Source organism: Rhea pennata, chromosome 4 (assembly GCF_028389875.1).
Source record: "Rhea pennata isolate bPtePen1 chromosome 4, bPtePen1.pri, whole genome shotgun sequence".
Lineage (NCBI taxonomy): Eukaryota > Metazoa > Chordata > Aves > Rheiformes > Rheidae > Rhea > Rhea pennata.
In genome coordinates, this window is record NC_084666.1 from 24,164,047 (window position 1) to 24,176,190 (window position 12,144).

At 41.5% G+C, this 12,144-nt stretch overlaps 1 protein-coding gene across 1 annotated transcript in view; it reads left to right on the top strand.

Annotated features, from left to right (window-relative positions):
* The window catches only part of NWD2 (NACHT and WD repeat domain containing 2), a 52,239-nt gene that overhangs the window by 12,152 nt on the left and 27,943 nt on the right, over positions 1–12,144 (top strand). Inside the window, exon 2 of the mRNA XM_062574797.1 lies at positions 11,185–11,273. Coding sequence (XP_062430781.1) covers positions 11,185–11,273 — 89 coding nt within the window. The remainder of the gene's footprint in view (positions 1–11,184; positions 11,274–12,144) is intronic.

Genomic DNA, 12,144 nt, shown 5'->3' on the forward strand with positions numbered 1-12,144 from the left:
GTATTGGACTCACAAAAGCAGAAACATTAGAAATTTTATTTTTAAAAATAGCCTTTTCAACTAGATCATACTATCTTACAGAAAAAAAAAAATGTTACATGAATGAATAGAATTAGAAAGGGTTAGGCAGCAGGGAGGTACGATAAATCACTCTCTTACATGTCAATCACTGTTTTCCTCGCAGACAAGACATGATCCATCAAAGCAAGCCAGTTTTATCAGTTATTTAGTCTGGCTTAAAGCTTTTAGTTCCGACTCCATCCAGAACTCTCTGTTGTGTTTTAAAACCTGTTATACTGCAGTACCTGAGAGTGGGTGGTTATAGCCAGCTTGACTGTAGGTGTATGCAATAATTGTATAAATAATCAATTGGGAGTCTCTTACTTAGAGAAGGCATGGTTGAATTTCTGGCATCCCTCCCTCGCACAGTCCTGTTGTCCTGGGCTTAATGCCCTGTTGTAGCTGCTCTCCATTGCAGACAGTGTCATTTCATCCCTTCATCTCTGAAAATGAACGTACTTATGGATAAGCGCCTCTCACTTCTTCGCGGTATGTCTCCGCTCACCCGCGAGTGTCCAGCCTAAGGCCGTTTCTTCTCCTGCGAGAAGTCTTCAGTTCTCTCCCCTGATGCCCGTGCACTAGGCTACGCTAATTCTGTTCATTGGTTAGACTTCTCCAGCAGCTCCCACTGACTTCAGCAATTTTGTACTGTCCCAAAACATGGCCAGTTTCCTCCAAAATCAGGGGAAAATAAGACTTTTGTGACTAAAGAACTTAAGTAGAAAGTTCAGAGAACAGAAGGGCAACTTTGCATTAGAGCAGATCATGTTTGCAAAACTCCTGCGGTGCTGCCAGATTTAAAGCCACACGGGATTATTTATTGCAATTTCTTCGGAATTAGGTGTATTTAATGGACCTGTACTGAGCTACGGTTCATCTGCAGTACGTTTTTCATATGACTTCCTTATTTCAGCAACCCATATGTTGACAGATTTAATAATTACTTTTCTTTCATCATTAACTATGATGCGCAGTGAAATACATGTGTGGTTTTATGAGCCTTACTTGCTTTTCACTTATTTTTTATGGCTCTCCTCTGTTTTATGTCTTCTCAAAGCCTATAGCATACTGTTTGTTTGCTCCCAACACTTGAATCTGCAGCTTAGTTAGGAGACAAAATGTCTGTGACATCCTGTTGTTTTATTGATTGTCACTGAGTCATTGCCTTCAGCACTTTAGTAACATACCCTGATTGTTCCCTTTCTTTTTTCTCATATTATCAGCAAAAATGGTAAAACTACTGCAGTACACACAATTTAATTGTTAAAAAGTTTTCTCATTTTTGTACAGCCTTTTTTTTCCCCTGTTTTTAGGTAATTACATGCATTTTTGAAATGTAAGTTGATACTACTAAATGAATTAGTAGCATTTTTGCACATATCTTTGTTATTGCATTGATTCTTTCTAAGTCTTATGTTAAGCATTTTTTCACAGCTCACCCATAATTCCTCTTCTGTATCTCACAAGAACTTTTTCTTTCACATTAATTTTGATTATAGTTGCAAATTCTTGTGCTTGCAGGCTTTGCTGTTTGGCAGTGCTTAGTTGTAATAAGCTTTGGTGTTCTGCAGAGGTAATTTTGAGACTTAATTTTGGTGTCTCTAAATGTGCTGTGTCTTCAATTTCTCCTGTCACATCATTTAATTGTATGACAGTAATTGTTTGTAAATTGTCATGTTTCCAAGAGCCTTTCTCAGTTTTCTTTATTAAATGAAAGTATTACATTTTATTGAATTCTTCCACTTGTGCAGTTTGCAAAACACAAAATTCTCCCTCCTGTAGGGCTTCTGCCTTCAACCCATGATGTTGCTAAAGCACCAACTGCGCATTTGCATGACAGTTGGCCACAAACCATAGACAAGGCATGCAAAGACGCTTAGGCTGCCAAGTTGCAATCTAGGGACCATTTGCAGGACTGGGAAAGTGCTCCAAGCCAACTTAGCTCTTTTTTTTCCCTTTAAGAACACCTACATATGAGGGTGGCTATGTCCCTGGGGGGCAACGTCAGATTATAGTTGTAACTATACTTTATGAGATAAAATTCTGCTTCAGAGTACTCAGCAGTGCCATACCCATTAGATTGAATGAGCATTTAGTATTCATGTGTTCATTCTTTATGGACTGAAGGATTTAATCCAAACCCTATGGAAGTCAGTAAGACATCAAAAGGTACTGGGTTTCAGTTTGTGCCACAAATACTTCATTTAAAACCCACCAAAGTTAACACAGCTTTCCATTAACTTCACTGAGCTTTGGATCAGACGCCAAAGTTGTTCCTTGTAAGCATGTTATATGTGTAATAAAACTTAGAACTTTCAGAAACCAACATTTGTTTTAAAATGAGAACACAGTTCTGTATACAAGAAAATCAATGTATTTGTTGAAAGTCTGCTGATATTTGGATATAGGAATTTCTTTTCCCTTCTGCCATGTCAGTTTTGAGATTTCTTCTAAATTCTGTATTTTAACAACAGTCTTGACCCTTTTGTATTTTTTAGTTGCCTCATTTTTTTATGTATATAAATGGACAGCTAGGTGTTATTTTTAAGCCAATAGATAGTACTGGTTAATCATATTAACAGCCAAGATACAGAGTATTTTATAAATAAGGCTGTCACTGTGAAATGCACCTAGCTATTAAAAATTGTAATTAAAAAATTTTATAGGTACATGTTCTATGTATGTTGTTTTAAATTTGCCGTCTTACAGAACTGACAGTGGAGACTATTTCAGAGAAATAAATATTTATGTTTTTTTAAATTGTGCCTTACTTTAGATATTGTTTGCTCTTGGGCAAAAAGGAGAAGCTAATTGCTGCTACTAGAAGTGTTAGGCTTATAATTATGCACTATGCTTTGACTCCTGCCTCGGGTAGTTATGTTTTTTGTTTTGAAAACATTTTGTTTAAATGTTCCAAAGTAGCTTAGACATTTGTAGTTACATCCTATCATTTCCACACAATTGAGAGACATACATCTGGGTTACTTGCTATTTTAATGATATTTTACATTACTTTTATTGATTTTTCATGCCAGGCAGCCATTCTTTTGGGCTCAGATGCTCATTCCATGGGTTTCTTGTAAGAACTGATGAGGTTGAGGAGAGCAAGATGCCAGCAATGTTGCCATATAAAAGCCCAGTGGCTAGAGTGCCAGGTAGGAGCTGAAAGCCCGGTGACTGCGGCCATCCTTACTGCAGCAGCCCATGGGTTGTGCACATCCCAGGAGATAACGCCAGCCTGCAGGCTGGAGCAGGACAAGCAGCTGTGTGCAGCATCACGGAAGTGCCGTCGTGTTTTTGCCAATCGGGATTTATTTGGAGAATCACAAATCAGTTGAGGTGGGTTTTTTTAGTTTAATTAATGAATGGCCCATAGGCTCTCCAGCTTCTCATGTGCCTTCTTGAAGGGTCAGCAGAGACCTGGAAGTTCGCAGTGTTGTTTGGGAAAAGGATGTGGAAGAAATAACCTAGACTAATCTGGCCCCTTTCCAGTCAATCCAAGAAAGAGTCTTAGGGACCTTTTGCTGCTTTCCAGTGCTCGCTATTTACAGAAGTCCCAAGGGAATAAAGTGACAACACAGCAGCCCTCTTTCCAGTTAATTTTCTAGGAACTCAAGGGTACTAGGTAGCACAAGTTATTTTTCCCTCTCTTACTATTTACCTGATCCAAACTTGACGTTTGTGAAGTGCTCCAGGATTCTCAGATGAAAGGCACTATAGAAATGCAAATGACTTACTATTACAATATTATTTGCAAAGACAAGGTTTCCATAATATTTGAGGACATTAATTTCCTATTGCTATTCAAAGCTCTTGGTAACAGAGGTGATACACAATGCTATTGTGCAGTATTAGTTTTAAAAAGCAGCTCAAAAGGGATAATTTTGTTGCTGAATAGTCTTATGTGACAAGAACATATTAGCATTAAGAGGTTGGCAGCCGTTTCCTTACTTGGTATTGCTGCTAAGTAATTTTTAACCTTATTTGCATTATATCCTTAGGTAATTCAAGTACAGAAGGTCTCACTGCGATTTACAGACAATGATTAAATACTCACAATTTTTTAATACTGTACCACTTCAAAAATTTCCTCTGACAAGAATCTGTCCTGCCCATCCGGCAAAGCTAAGCATTCAGAGTGCTTACGTAGAGGAAGCAAACTGATAGGAATCTTGGTGCAGATGGATTGAGGACTGGATTAGAAGATGTTCTGTGCTCATCCAGGGCCACAGACTTCAGTAGTTGCACAGGAGGCTCCATAGAATCACAGAACTGGTAAGGTTGGAAGGGACCTCTGGAGATCATCTAGTCCAACCTCCCTGCTCAGCAGAGTCACCTAGAGCATGTTGGACAGGATTGCATCCAGGCTGGCCTTGAAGATCTCCAGAGAGGGAGACTCCACTACCTCTCTGGGCAGCCTGGTCCAGTGCTCCGTCACTCTCACAGTGAAGAAATTCCCCCTCACGGTCAGGCGGAACTTCCTGTGCTTCAATTTCTGCCCATGTTGTGCTATAGTGGACGTAGCTTAGGTGTGTTTAACAGGAGACTAAGCCAGCAAAGAAGGGGTCGGCTGTGAAAGAGGTGAGGGCAGGACCCCAGCAAGCTTCTGTGCTCATCTAGTGCAAAACAGTGGAAAACCAAGCACAGAAGAGTGATACAGAAATTGTTGAAATGGAGCAGCTCTTTCCCGGGTGATTGGCTGCAGTTACAACATGCAGGTAGCTCTGTGACCCAGGGCAAAATTTGTTTCTACGATGCAGTTTGGAGATTGATTTTTTTCCTTCCTCTTCATTCTCAGCGTTGGTTCTCCCAGGTTGAGCTGCTGCCTCATCCTGTTACATCAGGCATCGTTTTTCCCGCTGCCTCCTGCAAGCCGGGAAATGCAAAAATCCCCAGTCAGTCAGCCTGTGGCAGTGCAAAGACCCTCCTCACCTTGGACCTTCCCCACCGCAGGGCCTGAGCTGGAGCCGTGCTGGGGTGAGGTTACTCGCCAGAGTCGTGCTTCCCGGCTGGACGCCCTGCGGGGCTCACGCGGGGCTCCCCGTCCCCACCTTGGCACCGCCGGGGGCTGAGCGGCCTCTCCGCCCATCCGCAGCCGCGGCTCAACGCCCACGAGCTGCGGCGTGTCTGCAGCTCACGCGCGGGAGACGGCCGGTGCCAGCGCTGCCGCGACCTCGGCCCGTCTGGCGGCCAGGGAGAGGAGACCCTGCGTCCTCTGCGTCCCCAGGGCAGCGAAACTCGTGCTTGAAAACATGTAACCCCCCGAGGGCTTCCGCGTTAGCTCTTGCTGTTCGTTTGCATATACTTTTTGAAATTTTCTTCAGTTGGGCTGTTTTCCATGACTTTTTTAATCCCAGAGATGAATGTTTTGGCAACTGTGAGTAAATACACATCATCTGTTTACTAATACAAGAACTTTCCCTATTAAAAATAAAAGAAGGAACTTTAATAACAAAACAGCTTGTGTTTGAAGGTCAGCCTTTGGCATGGAAATAGTTCACTGAGAAGCAGTACTCCGGAGCGTTCGCATGAAAGCTGGCAGTGATTTGACTGAGCTACAGCAGCGGTAACGTTGAAACAGTGTTTGCCAGCTGTTGGGCAGGAAGATAGGTCCCATGGGTATATATGGCTAATTCGGTTCTGTCCTCAGCTTCATCCTGGAGTTATACGGCAAGAAGGAGAGCTCGGATGGCATTTTGGATCAATTTAATACACCTTTTCAAAGAGAGGTATCTGGTGTCTCCCAGCCTGATCCACAGCCTACTGCTGTCGGCTGTCGCTTTCCATTGCCTGTAGTGGACTTTGCATCAGGCCTTGATTGAAGGCAGGCAGTTTGCAAGGCTGCACAGTGCTGTGTGCAGCCGGAGCTGATCTAAAACCCCACACCCACCAAAGCAGGTGGGTACGCACTTTCTTTCCCCCCGCAAAGCCCCGGATAATGCGCAATCGCGCTGCCTTCCTTGTGTTGACACCAGGACCCCGGGGCTGCGCAGCAAGTCAGAGGAGCCTGTCTTCTAGCCGAAACTAATCAAGGAAAAAAAAAATGATTTTCAGAGCATCTCTGTAATCACTGGCACTGAGACAAGTTGGAGGTAACACTAGCTGAGGCAGAGGGCCAGGAGGCAGGACCTGCTTCTGGTGATAATGTGGTCATGGACTGGCTTATGACACAGCAGACAGCAGTCGGGAAGATGTATCACTTGCAAGAAAGCTGTGCATTCAGCAAGTCACTGTCTTAGGACTGTCTTTTTTTTTCTTTTTTTTTTTTTTTTGGTTTGACTTAAATAGTGAGGGTTTTTTTCCTTTTAAGTCTTATCTTGTCTACTCATTTTGCAGATACAGTTTCATTCCCATAGTTTATTGTGGACTATTGTTTGGATTTCCAAATATCAGAATTAACATTAGAGCATGTATAAAACTGTCACATTTTGCCTGCTAGAAGAATGTCATTGAGCTAATCCAGTCATCTGCAGCAGCAGCCTGCAAGGTGGCATGTGCCTGTGTGACGTTCTTGTTGGTAGGAACTGCCAGCTTCACAGACTTGCTGTCAGCAGAGATCAGGTTAGATTTTACTTAATTAAACCAGCTTATCTGCCATCCATACTAATTACTGTTGTTCATCTTAACTATGCACAATTCTATTTTCTTAGCATTTCACAAATTATCACAAATACAAAATTTCTTAAACTTCCTTAGTGTAAGCAGCAGCGTCAAATTCCAGTTAGGCACATTCAATTAGATTTGTAGGTGGCAATAAAAATATGGGATGAGTATGCCGAGTGTCTTTATCCTGAACAGAATTCTAGTTGGAGGAATGTTTTATTTCCAGGTGATTTATAAGGAATTTAAAATGCAGCACTACTCTTCGAGTGTGCCTTCTTTTTTCATTTTCTGAACAAGACTCTACACGTTATGCCACAGGGAACAGGGTCCTGCTCTAAAATTAGATCCAGTGGGGTTCTGCAGGGTGAGTCTTATGGGGATGCATGGAAAGCACCAGAATGTAGTTTTACTCGTTACATACCTCAGACCATTTATTCACCATTTATCATTTAATCGTGTTTACTCTTCATAGAATCAGTAAGGTTGGAAGGGACCTCTGGAGATCAGCTAGTCCAACCTCCCTGCTCAGCAAGTTCACCTACAGCATGTTAGACAGGGTTGCATCCAGGCCGGCCTTGAAGATCTCCAGAGAAGGAGACTCCACAACCTCTCTGGGCAACCTGGTCCAGTGCTCCGTCACTCTCCCAGTGAAGAAATTCCCCCTCACGTTCAGGCAGAACTTCCTGTGCTTCAATTTCTGCCCGTTGCCTCTTGTCCTGTCACATGGGACAACTGAAAGAAGTTTGTCCCCGTCCCCTTGACACCCTCCCTTCAGGTACTTGTACACATTGATCAGATCCCCCCTCAGTTTTCTCTTCCCCAGGCTGAAGAGGCCCAGCTCTCACAGCCGTTCCTCACAGGGCAGATGCTCCAGCCCTCTTAACGCCTGCGCTTTCCCTGTTACGTATTTCTGCTGTTCCTGAAACATAGCTTGTTTTAGTTTACTAGTAAGACTATTTTGGCTGCTGCCACATTGCTGATTTAAGTAACTGCACATAGCACCTGTCAGTTATTGCTTGTTCACAGCAAAGCTATAGTCGTGCTTCATTTTAGACCTCAGAGAGGCAAGAATCATTTGGTTTTAGCTCAGTAACTGAGTAATAAGTCATTTTTAACAATTCATCCTCCACAGCTGTGACGATATGACGCTCTGTGTTTTGGTAGACTTGCATGCCAGAATTAACCAGTATTAAGGCAGGTAATTTAGCAGATGGACTAGATGATCTCCAGAGGGCCCTTCTAACCTTAGTGATTCTATGATAAAGCCCTGTATCAATGACTGATCTGAGGGCTTAAGACTCAGTGGCTCTGAGGGTAGAAAGCACAAATATCAAGTATTTCAAATGAAGCGAAGTGCCCAGGTATCTTTTATAATCAGGCATGGCAACACTGTGCAGTACAGTGACCCCGAGCCAGCACCGGGAGGGTTTGCTTTGGAGCCTGAGGACGCGGCTGTGCCAGCCCCGTGCAGCCCTCTAGCGAACTGGCCTTGCTGCCATGGGGGACCTGCTGCAAGGAAGGGTCGGTGAAGGAGCTTCAGTATCAGGGAAAATTATCAGGGCTGTGGATCCTGAGGAGGGAACAGCTCCTCCATCCCTCTGGTCCCCGGTGCCTTCCATTCCGCAGTGTTTGCAAGACACTTCCGTCTTCGTCCAGGTCTGGAGTACATGCCTGAGGTGGATCTCTTGATTATCGCCACCAAATATACTTTGAGTCACGTCACAGCCTGGTCTTGGTGTGCATGAGCTGGTTTCCTCCTGTGAAAATAACCCTGAAGATAAGCTGCAGGATCTCACTTGGTGCACTCCAGGTGTTTGTGGTGGTTTGGGCTAGAACCAGTCCAGTGTAAAATACCCCAAAATACATATGGTGTGAGCACTGGGTCCTTGGCACTGGCTATTTTGCCCTGCAGTTTTGCTCTTACTGGCAAGGAGCAGCAAAGGTCTCCCCAGAACCGTAGAAGTCAAACCTGTGGGTGCTGCTGAGAGGCAGGATCAATCACTGCTGCTGAGGTGGGGGAGTTTGGGGGGTCGTTTGGGCTAACCACCCCCTTGGAGCACTGCCAACAGTAAGTTGGTCAGCCATGGACTTGTCAGGTCTTGAAAATCTCCAAAGATGGAGGTGCACAGCCTCCCTGGGCAGCCTGCTCCAGTGCTGCACCCCCTTCCTGGTGAAAAAGCATTTCCCAATGTCCCACCTGAAACTCCCAAGCTATAATGCCTTGTCAGGGCATGTGTTACACCACCTATCACTGCCCAAAAGAGTTTGGCTCCATCATTTTGATAACGTCCATAAAAGTAGTTGTAGGCTGCAGTTGATCCTCCCTTAGACCAGACTCCTTTGCTGGATTTAACAAGCGCAGCTCCCTCAACCTCCTCTTGCAGGCCATGAGCCCTTGGCCCTGGCCATCTCCATGGCTGCTCTGGTTTCCTCTACAGCCTTGCAATTTGCGGTGCCTAAGACTCCAGTGCTGAGGAAAGGAGGGCAAAACTTCCCAAGAGGGAGGTGAGGAGAGAGGGAGCAAGGCCACACTCCTCCTGATGCAGCCCAGGACCGGGTTTTGCTTAATTGCAAAGGGAGCACGCTGCTAAATACACATTTTGGATATAAAAGGCTGCATGCTACAGTTTGAGGATTGGGTCTTGAGTGGCACGTCCACGCTGAGACAGGAAGCTTGCGACAGAGCAAGGAGCTGGCCAAAACTTCTGGGCCATTCCTTGTCTTCAGAGCACCTTAACATATGCAGTATACCTTAAAATACAAAATTGTGAAAACCTAAAATTGTTACCCTTAGAGACGATATTTTATAAAAATTACTGTGCTGTTGATATTTTTCCTCACAGAAGTTTTGTGAAGGAAGAGCTATGATAAATAATTCAGATAAATGGGATTAAGCTGGTGGTCATACTTTTAAGCCTTTGTGGTGCAGTCTTTTTTTCTTGATGCAGATTTCACATGAAGTAACTTCTCTGGGTGTGTTCTGGGTTGTGGGGGTTTTTTTCTTTCTTCTAGTGAAAACCTTGTGTTGGAGTAAAGGGCGAATGGAGGAAGTCTGCAGTCTGCAGTCTACCCTGATTTCAGTCAAATCACAATTATTTGTCCAAGTGTCTCTAATCTAAGGATTTTTATCAGTACGCTTTATCTTTTCACAGGAAAGAATTGTTTCTTATTTTTTAACTTTTTTGCCATGGATTAAATGAATTAATGCTTTCTGTTTGTAAAGAGAAACACTAATTATACTACATATTTATGTAATGTTTCACAGCTATTTTAAAGTAGGATATTAAGAATATTAAGGCTATTAAGAATTTAGTCTAATGAATTAAATTACAGATTTCACACTCTTCTAGAAAATTATCAGATAAAAAAATTCAAAAATCTATGACCATGATTCTATAAGCGAAAAACTGATTCAGCTGAACGTACTGGTAATCAAAATACGGTTAGATTTGCATGGACATCTCTGACTTACAGCAACCAGGTGGTTAAATCAGTTCTAACCTACGCTTACATTTCAACACAGTTCAACAAATATTGCTCTAACTGCAGTTGATATTCTCCAACATTCATAAGTTAACACCATTTGTTTTTCATGATGTGGTGCTTGGATCCAGTTGTTTACAACAGTTATATTTTATTTTCAAAAATAATAACTTAGCAACAGTGTCATCCCTTCATGTCTTAACTCAGTCAACACTGACCACAATGTAGACCTAGCAAAATTCATCACATCTTAATTTTACTTGGAGAGAAAATAAAATTTATTATCTAAACAAGATCTTGTTAATAATCAAATTTACTTCAGATTTGTTAATGTGCTTCTTCAGTGATGGGTGTTATATGATATATTCAGATTAATCTGGACATACAGAATTTACAATAATAATTTGGGCAGCTGGTTGCCATATTGTACCTTGTTATCAGCATGTACATCTTTTTGCATAGTGAAAATTATATGAAGGTATCTGAACTGTGCATTTAGTATGATAGCGGGAATCACATGGACCAATAAATACGATGCTAACATCAGCTGCTTTCCTTTTAAGATACTATGAGATTAAAGGTGGTGAAGAAAAGGTGGTGAAGAATGTGCTAGCATTTGACACTTAGAAATAAACTAATCTTTTATTACACTAAATGTAGTGTTCACTGCCATCATTGGTGTATCTCTGTTCTATGGTGTTGCTAATCTGTAAAAATCAGCTTCCTGAAAATTAAATAAAAGTCAAGCTGATAAAGAAATTCTGACTGCAGAATTACAAAGTTAATTTGGCTGAGTTTTACTGAAATATACTGCAATGCTAAGATGTGTATTAAACATAATGTTGCACATATAAACATATTTATGTGAATTATGACAAAGTACAACATACAGTTTGGAAATGTAAACCCCAGATTTAGATTTTTCATTAGGGGTGCGTGTGTGTTATAAGGGCTAGTCTTATGTGACAAATCTGTATCTCTGACTAAAGGAACAGCATCTGTGTGAATATTGCTAGTGATATCTTTTTCCCCCCACAGATACAATAGCAGAAAGGAGCGCCCTAAGAGAGCATGTGTATCCTAAGCTGAGAGAATTCTGCAGAGAAAACTATGGGCTAGAATTTCAGGTAGGTTTTATTGCATTGTATCTTCTGTTATGATAAATACTATTTCTTGAAGTTACCTCTGTTTAGAACAGATAATATTTTTAAAGTAATTGTCACATCACTGGTAAAATAGAAAATAACAAAAATGTATTTTGTATGTTAATTGTACTGAATTGATGTACTTAAACTGTCTTTCAGGAAGATTTGAGGTAAATTCTAGGTAGATGAGAAAATTCTACACAATTTTACCATACAATATTTCACTGATAATAAAAGCAATACAGCAACAAACTGACAACTTTCACTTTTGAAACTTAATAAAACTGTCCTTATTTTAAATATTCAAAATATTTAAGGAGAAATAAAGCTGCATATAAATACTGTGCTCCACTTCTAGAAATCATACTCAGGTTAATGTCAGCCCTGCAACCTATTCTTGATTTAATAAACGCAGCATTTACATCAAAATGTCTCTGTATTCATGGAATAGTTACTGCTCTGCATATGGGCTTGTTTTCTACTGTAATGTGGAAATTAATTTAATTAGGAGAATATTGAAACTTTCATTACCAAAATTAATTGAATGTGGAACATTTCATTAAAATTTCTACTGTGATTGCATAATATGGAATTTGCTTCCCTCACTGTCAGTGGTGAAATTCCCTATTGCGTTGAGTGGATGGAGGTTTCCCCTTGTGTTACAGAAAACAGTGACTCATCCACATCTTTGGTAAGGGCCAGTTAGTAATAAATAATTACATATGACTTTAATTACAGGAATTTGACATCACAGTGAAAGTCAGGTTAATAGTCCAATAAAGTTAATTAAAATAGTCCCATTTATGTCAGCAAGCCTGGAACCGGCTCTCTGATAAGAACAACAAATGCATTA